At 58.8% G+C, this 13,268-nt stretch overlaps 1 protein-coding gene across 1 annotated transcript in view; it reads right to left on the reverse strand.

Annotated features, from left to right (window-relative positions):
- CCDC105 (coiled-coil domain containing 105) overlaps window positions 1–5,162 on the reverse strand; it is an 8,629-nt gene extending 3,467 nt beyond the window's left edge. The window contains exons 1-4 of the mRNA XM_026658257.1: window positions 4,608–5,162; window positions 3,057–3,161; window positions 1,749–1,947; window positions 1,180–1,346 (exon numbers count right to left, since the gene is read on the reverse strand). Of these exons, the coding sequence (XP_026514042.1) occupies window positions 1,180–1,346; window positions 1,749–1,947; window positions 3,057–3,161; window positions 4,608–5,162 (1,026 nt within the window). The remainder of the gene's footprint in view (window positions 1–1,179; window positions 1,347–1,748; window positions 1,948–3,056; window positions 3,162–4,607) is intronic.
- Window positions 5,163–13,268: the final 8,106 nt, after the last annotated feature.

Below are 13,268 nucleotides of genomic sequence, written 5' to 3' on the forward strand. Positions count from 1 at the left end.
GGGAGAGCGTGTGGCAGGAGCTGTGGGTCTGGTATAGAGCTGGGGGGATGGGGGAGTGTGGGGCAGAGGCTGTGGGTCTGGTATTGAGCTGGGGACATGGGGGGGGGCATGGGGCAGGGGCTTTGGGCCTGGTATAGAGCTGGGGAAATGGGGGGGAGTGGGGAGGGGCTGTGGGTCTGGTATAGAGCTGGGGACATGGTGCTAGCATGGGGTATGGGCTGTGGGGCTGGAGGGATAGGGGGAATGTGGGGCAGGGGCTCCCCCAGCCAGGCTGAAAGCCCCACTGGTTTGGGGCTCCAGGCGATTTATGGGGCAGGTATGAGGAAGTGGGAATTTTCTGTTATAGTTTTATGATGTTTGCGTGTGCCTCAGTGTCTCCTCACTTGCGCAGGGCTCCTGGGGGCAGGGGCGGGGCCGGGGCCGGACTGTTGGCTCTCCGGATAGGTCAGTCTGAATGAGGCCTGGCTGAACTGGCCGAGGCCGACCCCGGCTCAGTGGCGAATGCACCTGGACAAGGGGAAGGCCAATTGCCCAGCCATGCACCTAGTGCCCAGCGCCCCAGAGGGAGCTGGATCCCCCGCTCTGCTCAGGGAGGCTGGGCACAGACTGGGCTGGAGCCCAGGGGCTCTGTCTAGGAAGCAGGCCCGCCAACGGGGTGGGAGTGGGGGCAAAGGGGGCAATTTCCCAGGGGCCCAGGCATTTTAAAAGGGCTCCTAGGCACGCGCAGCGTGGTACCGGCGGCAAAGGCAGGAGCAGGGTGAGGGGTTCCATGGGGGGCAGTGTGCGGAGGGGCAGAGGCAGGTGGAGGGGTTCCATGGGGGCAAGGGTAGGAGGAGGGATGGGGTTCTTTGGGGGGCAGCATGCGAGGGGACAGGGGCAGGGGGACGGGTTCCATGGGGGGGGCAGCATGTGAGCGGCAGGGAGAGAGGTTCTGAGGAGGGCAGCGTGCAGAGGGTAGGAGGGGCGGTTCTGTGGGGGACAGGGGCAGGGGTTCCGTGGGGGCAGCATGTGGGGGAAGGGATATGGGTTCCATGGGGGTCAGTGTGCGAGGGGCAGGGGGGAGGGTTCTGGGGGGGGCGGCGGGGGGGGGGGGGGGGCCAGGGGGCGGGGGGGGCAGGGGGCAGGGATTCCGTGGGGGGCAGCTTGTGTGGGGGCAGGGAGCATGCCTCCCCCGCATACCTTGAGCACCAGGGTCTCGTCCATCTTGCGCTGCAGGCTGCCATCTAAGGCCTCCTGGGCCTGGTGGCGCGAGGCCGTGGCCTGGGCTGTGGCTGCCCTGAGCGTGGCCAGCACCTCCTTGGAGCGCAGGGTCAGGCACCGTGCCTCCTCAATGGCCGCCGCGCACTCTGGAGGGACATGGGATCAGAACTGCCTCAGTGAGGCTGGGCTCAAAAGTGGGGCGCAATCAGGGTACTCATGGGCTATGGGGGGGCTGAGTGGAGTGGGGGTCCCTGGGGGTACACAGGGGATGAGGGAGCTCTTGGGGGGGCTGAGTGGGGTGGGGGTCCCTGGGAGTATGCATGGGCTCAGGGGGGCTGAGTGAAGGGTGGTCTCCAGGGATACACAGAGTCTCTGGAGGGTCTGCGGGGGGGGGGGTCCCTGGGATGGGGTGGGGCCAGGCCATACCTGGTGTGTAGGGCCCAACGGGGCTGAGCTCGTGAGTGGGGGCTAATGGTGGTACACAGGGGCTGAGGGGGGCTCTTGGAGGGCTGTGGAGGGTCCCTGGGGTGGGGCGGGCCAGGTCATACCTGGCGTGTAGGGCCCGACAGGGCTGGGCTCCGGGGTGGGGTTCCTCACTACGAAGGGGGACGGGGGACGGCTCAGGCTGAGCCAGGACTCGCGCTCGGCTTCCAGCAGCACCATGCGCAGCGGCTGCCCCAACAGCTCCAGCACCTGTCCCCGCTCCTGGCACAGCATGCCCAGGGTTTGCTGGCACCTGCCCAGCGCCTGGCATGGGGGACATGGGTCAGTGTGTTCCCCACACCCTCAAACCCCCACACCCGCCCAGCGCCTGGCATGGGGAACAGGGGTCAGTGTGTCCCCCACACCCCTCATTCCCCACATCCGCCCAGGGCCTGGCACAGGAAACACAGGTCAGTGTGCCCCCCACACCTGCCCAGTTCCTGCCAGAGAGCGCGCCAGTGTGAGTGCCCAGCTCAGAGACAGCTGCGAGCAGAGGGACCAATCTCTGCAGCACCTCTCTCGGCACGAGACTGTGGAGGGCCCAGCAGGGCAAGGGGGAAGCCATGGGAAGGGGGGGTGGAACCTGGGCAGGGAGGGGTGGAAGGAGAGACGTGGGGCAATCCCTGGGATGGAGCAGGCTCCGGGGGCGAGGCGCCCTGACCGCAGGGCAGGCTGACGACTGGTAGGCAAAGAGCACGGCGAGGGACAGAGCAGGGGACTCAAGACAGGCCAGCAGGGGACGGCCCGAGGGGGTGCAGGTTGGCTGAGCTGCTCCCTTTGGGATGGGATTTGGTGGGGGATGCCAGGGCAGCCCAGTGAGAGGGGCAAACGGGGAGACACCGGCAGGGAGCTGGCACATCAGGCGCCCAGGGGAGGGGCCAGCGCCCAGTCTACGATGGGAAGATGCCCCAGTGGGTAGCATGGGCAGGGTAGACAGCCCAACCTGTCACTACGGGGTTCCCAGGCTGCGGCCCAGAGGGGGGTGGGCTCCCTGCCAGCCACCAGGGAGATGACAGTACTCCTGGCCCTGACGTAGTGGGCTAAGGGCTGCTGGCGTCCCGCTGAGAAGAGTCCCCGGCTCCAGCACCTGGCCCAGTGCCCCAGGGGGTGCAGAGTGGGACATTGGACTGTGGGTTGCTGGGCTTTTCGGTGCCTGGGATGGAGTGCTGAGTACACCGCGGAGCCCAAGCCCCTGTCAGCAGGGGGCCCAGCAGAAAAAGGAGCTGGTAGCCCAGCCCCAAGGGGGCATGCTGGCAGGGATGGCAACCCCCCGACACACCTGCCCACCCACTGCCAGATCGACCAGGCAGTGCCCAGCACCTGCCCTGGCATCTAGTTGCTGTCTAGGCCTTTGGCCCCCATCCCGGCCCCACCTTGAGGTGCGCCTCCGACATGTCCATGTCCCCCTCCAGCTCCACCTTCAGCCTCTGCAGCTCCTTGTGTTCCCACCGCAGCAGTGCGTCCACTTGGTCTGGGGCCTGCACCGCGGGGGGACGAGCAGAGACGGGGGCAGAGTGAACGCTTAGCCCCCGGCAATGCCAGCCATTGCAGGCTTGGTGCTGGCTGCACTGGGGGGATCTGGGCTGGGAGCAGGGCTGGGGGTGTGTAGTAGGGATATGGGGCAGGGAGTGGATAGGTGTGGGGTTACCACCTGCTCTGTGGGGGGGGCGGTGTCCACGGGTGGCTGTGTTGGGGGGGTGACTGTGAGGGATATGGGGCACGGGGAGGATGGGGAACATCAGGGGACTCTCATCTGCTCAGTGGGGGCTGTGCTGGGAGGGGATGTGGGGTACATGGGAAGGATATGGGGTCCATGGGGCTCTCACCTGCTCTGTGTGGAGGTGTCGTCGGTGCCCGTGACAGGTTGTGATGGGGGGTGATGGGGCATAGGGGGTGGATAAAGAGTGTGTGGTGAAATATGGGGGACTTCTCACTAGTTTGGTGGGGGATTGGTCCCGGTGCCTGGCCATGCTGGGAGGTGGTGGGGCACAGCGGGGGATATGCAACATGGGGGTATCTGGGGCATGGGGGGGCACAGAGGGTGGGGGGCTTTCACTGGCACAGTGTGGAGCTGATGCCTGCACCTAGCCCTGTGGGTATGATATGGGGCACAGGGGGCTCTCACCTGCTTAGTGGGGGGGCGGGGGGGGGGGGGGGGCCAGTGCCAGCACCTGGCCATACTGGGGGAGTGGCACGGCTTGGGGGAATACAGGGTGTATCGGGGATATGGGCCATGGGTGGATGTCACCCGCTGGTGCCTGTGTCTGGGTGTGCTGGGGGAACATGGAGTGCTGGGGCTATGGGGCACGGGAGGGATACAGGGCAGGATATGGAGTCTGGGGGGAATGGGGAGTGGTGAGATATGAGGTGGGGGCTGTCACCTGCTCAGTGAGGGTGGGGGTGTCAATGCCAGCATCTGGCCATACTGGGGGGTGATGAGCACGAGGGGGGGATATTGGGTGTGGGTGGATCTGGGATCTGGGGGGGCTCTCACCTGCTTGGTGGGGAACCGGTGCCCACGTCTGGGCATGAAGGGGGGGACATGGGGCGTGGATAAGGGGTGCGGAGAATATGGGGCACAGGGGATATGGAACATATGGGGATACAAGTTATTGGAGCTCCCACCTGCCTGATGGGGGGCTGGTGCCCATGCCTGGGTGTGCTGGGGGGTTACAGGATACGGGGGATACAGGGTGCAGGGTGATAGAGGGCACAGGGGAAATGGGGCGCGGGGTATATAGGGTGGGGGCTCTCACCTGCTTGGCTGGGGACTGGTGCCCACACCTGGCCATGCTGGGGGGATACGGGACACGGGGGATACAGGGCGCGAGGGGATAGAGGGCACAGGGGATACGGGGCATGGGGCGATGGAGGGCACAGACGGGAAAATGGTGTGCGGGGAGATACAAGGCGTGGGCTCTCACCTGCTCGGCCGGGGGCCGGTGCCCGCGCACCAGGGCACTCTGCTGGTTGGTGAGCAGCGCGGTGCGCACCTTGGCCAGGGCAGCATCGAGGCGCTGGCGTGCCAGGTTGAGGCGCTTGGCCTGCTCGTTGAGCTCGGTGAGCGCCTGGCGCAGCCGGCTGACCACCAGGCGCACGGCGCTGGCGTAGCGGGCAGCCAGCCCATTGCTCTGGCTGGCGCAGTGGTCCCGGAAGCAGGGCAGGGGCAGCTGGCTCACCCAGGGTGGGGGCTTCATCTTGCTCTTCCACAGCGTGATGCCCGGCCCCTCGGGCGGCTTCTCCAGCGTCTCACCAGCCGCCGTCACGTCCAGCTTGAAGCGCCAGCCCTGCAGCCGTGTGCGGCGCTCATAGGGTGTCTCCTGGGGCTGGCCTGAGGGGTGCGGTGGGCGCCACTGTGCCACCGCCTCCCGCCAGCAGCGCCCCCGCAGCTGCTGCGCCGCCCGCACCGTGGCCTTGGCCTCATTGCGCCAGGCCTCCGGGCCCGCCCGGCCCCGCAGCAGCTCAGCGGGGGGCCCCATGGCCAAGCTGGGGGGAAAAGAGGGGTCAGCACCTCCTGGCTTGAGGGACCCCCTCTGACACAGACAGCCAGGGTCCTGAGCCCCGCCCCCTAACCCCTTCAAGGTGCCTTCCGGCCTGGGACCACCCAACTCAGGGTTACTCCAGCCCCACGGTGTGTGAATGGGTCTGACACAGGGCAGGGGATACTGGGCTGCCTAGGCCTATGGGTCAGATTCAGGGGCCAGGGAGAAATGGGGGGATAAGGGGCTGGCTACCTGGTGGGTCAGATCTGGGGGCAGGGAGGGGTGGGGGGAATAGGGGACTGGCTGGCCGCTGGGTCAGACCTCAGGGGCAGGGAGGGGCCGGAGACTAGGGGTCTGGCTGCTCCATGGTCAGAGCAGGGAGAGGTGAGGGCTAGGGGTCTGGCTGTCCCGTGGATCAGAGCTGGGGGTAGGAATGGGCAGGGGGCTGGAGGTCCTGTGGTCAGGGCAGGGAGAGGTGGGGGGATAGGGGCTGGCTGCCCCATGGTGGCTCTCCCTGCCTGTGAGGTGCTTTCCTGTCTGATGTGGGATCAGGCTGAACCCGATTCCCTGTGCCCCACGGGTGGATGCCCCAGTGCCAGCGGTGCTGCCAGATCCCGAGGGCTCCTCCAGGGCACCCGCCTCCCTCCTCGCCTGCACCGCCTATCAGGGTCTGTGCCTCACCGTGGAGACGGTTGCCACGGCAGCGGGCACTTGCCTCACAATGCCCCTGTTCCATGCGGTTGTATGTGGGGGGGATCCGTCTCACGTGGCCTGGAGGGAAAAGGGGGGTGCCATGGGGGGATCAAACCCTCTGAGCCAGCGGGGAGCAGACGGATAGGATTTTGCCCCTGGTACTGGGCCCGGTCCTGGTGGGGGAGCTGCGGGGCTGGACAGTGTCTCTCCAGGGCAAGGGGTTGGAGTGACACCATAGTGCGGGTAAGGGTCTCACTACTGCTGCCAGCGGGGGGAGAGCTCCCGTGCACACAGTGCACACGCGAGGACAGCCTGGGCTACCCTCCCCTAGTGCCCATAGCTGGGGAGAGCGGGACTAGGGGGCAGAGAGCAATGCACTCTGGGAAGGGGGCTCCCACCACCTGGCCAGCTGGGAGGCAGGAGGCCAGAGCCTGGTGCTCGGAGGACCAGGGCTGGGGGATGCCCTGCTTGCCGCCAACGCCAGGCCCGGGCACACCGTCACTGTGACATGCGGCTGTGCAGACCCTCCATAGCAGGACCAGATGCCGTGACCCAGGGGTTTGCCATGGCATTTGGGGCAAGTTGTGAGCCTAAACTGGGCCTGCTAGGGGTGGGCAAGAGCACAGCCCCTGGAGGGGACACGCCCGCCCTCTTCTGCCAGCCCATCCCCCAGTCCTGGTGATGCCTCCGCCCGCACAACCCCGTCCTGATGGGATATGCTTTAGGGATTATTGCGGGGCAGTTCTCCGGCCTGTCGCTCAGACTGGATCATGGGCACAGAGATCCCTTCTGGCCTGGGAATCTCTGAACCTACGACAGCCCCCTGCTACCCTTCCACCTGGCCGTGCAGGCCCAGGTCCGAGCTTTCTCCCTGGGTCTGCCTGTCCTACCCTGAGTCTCATCCTGGCTCCCTTCCCCCCCAGGTCCCCATCATCCCCGCGGTGAGGTCATCGTGCTGCAACTTCTTCAGCAAGAGGTTCACAGTGGGGGAGGAGGGCTGGAACCCTGGGATCAACCCCCTCCCATGTGGGGGCCCTACAGCCCCCCCCCCCATCCCTGGCTCTCCTCTCCCCATCTCTCCCTCAGGGGAATGCGCTGTCCAGATCCTCCTACAGATGCCGACACAGGGGCTGGGCCCAGATGCCATCACTGAGCTCATAGAGTGCGCACAGGAGCCATGCTCATCACCTTCCAGGAGATATTGGGGGGGGGGGGGGATCAAGGGAAAAGAGGGCACCAAAGAGTGACACCCCTCCCTGACCCCAGCACCAGTCACTGACCTCCCCCGGCCTGGGCCCCAGCACCAGAGAAAATAATATCCTCCCAACATGGGGTGACTTCCTCCACAGAGTGAAAGGAATGACAGTATTCTCCAAGCTTGCAAATTCCTTTAGCCAAAGAAAGTGTTCAGCTGACTCCATTTCTCACAGCCTCTGGGAGATTTTGCTTTCGAAGATGACCTTTTGGAGTTACCGAGTACCTGAAATTTTCCCAAGGAAGATGGCAGAACTGTTAACCAATACAAATTGAGTTGTAGTTTTCATGGACAATATTTTGATATATGGGTTTGCAATGGAAGAAGACCATGAAACTCTCAATGTAGTTCTAACCCTAACCAGTCAGTCCGGATGGAAGCTAAACAAGGAAAAGTGCATTTTCCGCCTATCCTGATCTGAGATTGTGGGACAGGCAATAAACAAAGATGGACTCAGTCCTAGCCCTGAGAAACTTAAAGCAATCCGAGAATTGAATGCCTCAATGAACACATCAGAACTGAGATGTACTGGGGATGGTAAATTACCTTGATTGATACCTACCAGACCTTTCTATAGTGACAAACCCACTCAATGTTTTTAGAGTATGCGCAACCTGCCTCAGGCGGCACGTGACCAGGGTTCATCACTGAATTTGTTCCGCTGGTTGGATCATTAGCTTCCCTGGCCCGGGCTGGGTACTGACGGGGAGCGTGACATGCCCCCCACCCACTGAATGAGCTGTTAACGTCCAACACTTCTTGGCTATGGGGGCCAAATGAAGCCATTGCCTTCAAATAGGTAAAAGAAATTATCTCAACCCATCCAGTTCTCAAGTACTACAATGTGAACAGACCCACCAGGGTCAATGCAGACGCAAGAAGCTATGGCCTGGGTGATGTATTGTTGCAACAATACGGATCTTAGCAGAAGCCAGCTGCATTTGGTTCTCACATGCTCACAGCAGCAGAAAAGTGTATGCACTGGTTGAAAAGGAGTGCCTGGCACGCATATGGGCTTGTGAGAACTTTTACAGATATCTGTGTGGGTTGGATTCGTTCACACTGATAACAGACCATAAACTGCTTGTAACCCACATCAACAGAACAGACCTGGATCAAGCACGCTGAGTTGCCAATGTCTGTTGTGAAGGTTAATGAGACTTAACCCAATTGCTAATTAAGTTCCTGGGAAGAATCTGGTGGTAGCAGACACCCTGTCATGGAACCCAGCATCACACTCAATTACCTGTGAGCTCGAAGATGACGTAAAGGCATATGTGGAGGCTGTGGACACGTACAGAGCAGAGTCAGAAAAGAGGCTGCACCAGCTCCAAAAAGCAACCTTGAGAGACACACAACTTCAGGAAGTTCTAAGTTATCCTAGGGGCGGCTGGCCTAAGTATCGACAGGACACTAAGGAAGTGACAAGGGACTACTTTGCGGTGCATGGACAATTAAGCGAGTCAAATGAACTCACGATTAAAGGCAATTGCATTGTGATTCCAAACGAAATGAGAGGACAAATCCTAAACCTCATCCCTGAAGGACATCAAGGATTGACTGTGAACAGGCCAACCAGTCAGCGTGGTGGCCAGGCACCAGCAAGGACATATGCAATGAAGTATCTACATGTGAACATTGCAGAACTAACAGACCAACACAACACCTCTACCAGCCACGCCTTGGAAGAGATTGGCTGCAGATTTATGCAGATTCAGAGGACCTGGTTAGCATGGACTATTTTTCCAGGTATATAGAAATAATGTACTTGAAAGTCACATCAGGTTACAGTGTTATCAAGAAACTGAAGTATGCTTTTGCTCAGTTCGGTGTTCCAGAACATCTAATGATAGACAACTGACCACAATTCACTGCAGCAGAATTCAAGTAATTCCAAATGAAATAGGATTTTGATCACATTACTAGCAGCCTAGATTACCCACAAGTGAGTGGAGAGGCTGAGCGAAATGTACAGACAAGCAAGAAAATCCGATAGCAGGAAGATCCATTCCTTGCTCTCCAGAGCTACAGATCAACACCAACAGCAGCTACTGGATGCAGTCCAGCACAACTCATGATGGGAAGACAACTCAGGTTCTTTTCCAAAGTCAGGACAGTAGTTCTATCTCGAAAGTGGGCAGAGATGAAGAGAGAAGCCAAATTGGATAAAAAGGCTAAAGAGTTTTCGAACACTTTTACAGCAGACATCACTCAGTTAGGCCTGGTCTACACTAGGCGTTTATGTCGACTTTAGCGCCGTTACATCGACTTAACCCTGCACCCGTCCACACCACGAATCTATTTAGTTCGACATAGAGCTCTCTTTAATTCGATTTCTGTAATCCTCCCCAACGAGGGGAGTAGCGCTAAATTCGACATGGCCATGTCGAATTAGGCTAGGTGTGGATGGAAATCGACGCTAATAGCTCCGGGAGCTATCCCACAGTGCACCACTCTGTTGACGCTCTGGACAGCAGTCCGAGCTCGGATGCTCTGACCAGCCACACCCCGGGAAAATTTGAATTCCTTTTCCTGTCTGGGCAGTTTGAATCGCATTTTCTGTTTGGACATCGTGGCGAGCTCAGCAGCAGTGGCAACAATGCAGAGCTCTCCAGCAGAGAAGGCCGTGCAATCTAATAGAAAGAGGGCCCCAGCATGGACTGATCGGGAAGTCTTGGATCTCATCGCTGTGTGGGGAGATGAGTCCGTGCTTTCCGAGCTGCGCTCCAAAAGACGGAATGCAAAGATCTACGAGAAGATCTCTAAAGCCATGGCAGAGAGAGGATACAGCCGGGATGCAACGCAGTGCCGCGTGAAAATCAAGGAGCTGAGACAAGGCTACCAGAAGACCAAAGAGGCAAACGGATGCTCCGGATCCCAGCCCCACACATCCCGTTTCTACGAGGCACTGCATTCTATCCTAGGTGCGGCCGCCACCACTACCCCACCACTGACCGTGGACTCTGAGGATGGGATATTGTCCAAGGCCGGTTCCTCAGCGGACGGGGAAGAGGAGGAAGGAGATGAGGAGGACGAGGCAGTCGACAGCGCTTACAACGCTGATTTCCCCGACAGCCAGGATATTTTCATCACCCTCACTGAGATCCCCTCCCAACCGTCCCCAGCTGTTATCCCAGACACAGATTCAGGGGAAGGATCAAGCAGTAAGTGTTTTAAATATCTAAACATTTATTTATAACATAACTGGCATATTTAAAATATTAACAATTGCTAAAGTGCTTTAAACCATGTAAACATTTTTTTACAACATAACAGGAACATTTAAAATATTAACAATTGCTAAAGTGCTTTAAAAGTTGTAAACCTTAAAGTGCAACAAAACGGGAATATGTACAAAGGGTATCTCATGATTATTCTCTCTTTGGGCGCTTCAGTATTTAGTCCGAACTATTTTAAAAAAATTTCACAATGTCCGCTTCTTCATGATTATGCTGCCCAAGACGCTCCACTCTTTAGTCCCTCCAAGGCCACCTAAGCCAAAAACTGGTCAATATATCCGGGGATAGAGGCGAGATCCTCTGGGGAGAACTCCTCATAGGCCTCCTGCAAGTACTTTTCCAGCCTCATGAGCAGGTTCCTGGGTAGGGAGAGCTTATTAGGCCCCCCGTGGTACGAGACGTTTCCCTGCCACAACGCAAGCAGGTACTCGGGGATCATGGCCTTGCACAGCAGTGCAGCATATGGCCCCGGTTTCTGCAGGCTTTCCCGAAGCATCCTTTCCTTCTGGTTGTCCGAGACCCTCAGGAGGGTGATGTCGGTCATGGCGCCCTGCTTTGAATTAGGTAGGGGAAAGTTAGTATTGGGACTGCTTGCCCGTTCCTTTACAGAACGGTAACCGCCGGTTTACAGCCACGCGGTTTATAGCCGCGGGGGGGTGGGACAGGGACAGAGTTCATGCTTGCAGGATTGCTGCCAGCAGAGACTCGCATTGCTTTCTATGTGAAAGGAGGCCAGTGCCACTCTTAAAGTTTTAAGCAGCCACAAGTCTACGGCTTACCATGTTTGCCAGCTAGACAAAGTCCGGTGTCCTGCCCCGCTCCTCAGCTCGCCATAGCAAGACCGCAGGCACTGTAGGCGAGGGCCGAAAATTCGACCTTGTCCTCAGTGCGCGTGTGATAGGTGCTCTGCATGCTCTTGTTCACAGAGAAAGACTATGTTCTCTGTTCACAGATACATTGATCTGTCTCAGGAATTCACTGCCTTTTTCCAATTCCCACAGCCACATCTGCCCAGAGGCTAGCGCACATTAGGAGGAGGAAGAAGAGGACACGGGAAGACATGTTTGCTGAACTAATGGGATGCTCCCGAGCACAGGCAGCCCAGCAGACACAGTGGAGGGAGAACTTGTCCGAAATGCACCGGGCAAACATGGAACGGGAGGAGAGGTGGCGACAGGAGGACCGGCAGGCGACTCAAACGCTGCTTGGACTAATGAGGGAGCAAACGGACACGCTCCGCCGCCTTGTGGATGTTCTGCAGGACCGGAGGCAGGAGGAGAGAGCCCCGCTGCAGTCTCTCTCTAACTGTCCTGCCCCGCCACCAAGTCCCATACCCCCCTCACCCAAAGTCCAAACACGGAGGGGCGGCAGGGGCCGTGAAAACTTTCACTCCACCCCTGCGGACTGCTCTAGCACTAGAAGGCTCTCATTCCCCAAAATTTGAAAAGTCCTTTCCTACCCGCCTCACACAAGACCCCGTCCAAGTTTCACCCCTCCGTTCCATGTGCGGTTGTTAATAAAAAATACGTTTCTGTTCATTACTGTTTCCATCCTCTTCTTTTGGAGGAGAGTGTGTCTGAAGGGGGGGGGGAGGGGCTTGGTAATTGGACAGGACAGTCACTTTTAGCAGGGGGCAGGTCCAGCAGCAGGGCACATACACAGTGCAGTGACTAGTTACCCTGGTCAGTCTGGGAGGTGGTTTTCATGTTCTGTGTGGTGGTGGGGGGGGTTGCTCTGTGACTTTGTGGCGGGGGAGGGCAGTTACAGATCTTATGCAGCGGTCCTTACCCTGGATCACAGAGCCGCGCAGCAGGGGATCTGTACCCTTCCTCCCCCTGCAAGACAGTCACATAGCCGACACATACACGCAGTCCCGCCCAGGAGGGCTGGCAGCCTCCGTTGAAACAACCATTCCACCACCGCGGAGCCTCTCATTCCTGGAGTTTAGAAGCATCATTTGCATCACAACACTAAACCCGCCCCCCGCCACAGTCTGCGTCCCAGGTTTAAAACATTCCCGCGAAAACAGTAATAAAGACAACGGTGTCCATTAACAAAACAGAACAGATTTTATTTTTTGGGAAGGGGGTGAAGGGGGTATGTAACTGGAGAGGATAGTCGACGGCAACTGGGTAAAGAAACGGGGGCAAGTTCAGCTTCTGTGTCCACAAACTTAAAAGTCACTGGGTACCCTGCTCAGTCTTGAAACTGGCTTTCAAAGCCTCCCGGATGCACAGCGCGTCCCGCTGGGCTCTTCTAATCGCCCGGCTGTCTGGCTGGGCGTAATCAGCAGCCAGGCTATTTGCCTCAACCTCCCACCCCGCCATAAAGGTCTCCCCCTTGCTCTCACACAGATTGTGGAGCACACAGCAAGCTGCAATAACGATGGGGATATTGGTTTCGCTGAGATCACAGCGAGTCAGTAAGCTTCTCCATCTCCCCTTGAGACGGCCAAAAGCACACTCCACGACCATTCTGCACTTGCTCAGCCGGTAGTTGAAGAGTTCTTGTTCAGTGTCCAGGGCGCCAGTATACGGCTTCATGAGCCAGGGCATTAGCGGGTAGGCTGGGTCCCCGAGGATCACAGTAGGCATCTCCACATCCCCAACAGTTATCTTGTGGTCCGGGAAGTAAATGCCTTTCTGCAGCCGTCTAAACAGACCAGAGTTCCTGAAAACGCGAGCGTCATGAACCTTGCCCGGCCATCCGACGTTGATGTTGGTAAAACGTCCCCTGTGGTCCACCAGTGCTTGCAGCACCATTGAAAAGTAGCCCTTTCTGTTAATATACTGGCTGGCCTGGTGGCCCGGTCCCAGGATAGGGATGTGAGTCCCATCTATAGCCCCACCGCAGTTTGGGAATCCCATCGCGGCGAAGCCATCTATGATGACCTGCGCGTTTCCCAGGGTCACTACC

Source organism: Terrapene carolina, unplaced genomic scaffold (assembly GCF_002925995.2).
Source record: "Terrapene carolina triunguis isolate 2854851 unplaced genomic scaffold, T_m_triunguis-2.0 Scaffold421, whole genome shotgun sequence".
NCBI classification, from domain to species: domain Eukaryota; kingdom Metazoa; phylum Chordata; order Testudines; family Emydidae; genus Terrapene; species Terrapene triunguis.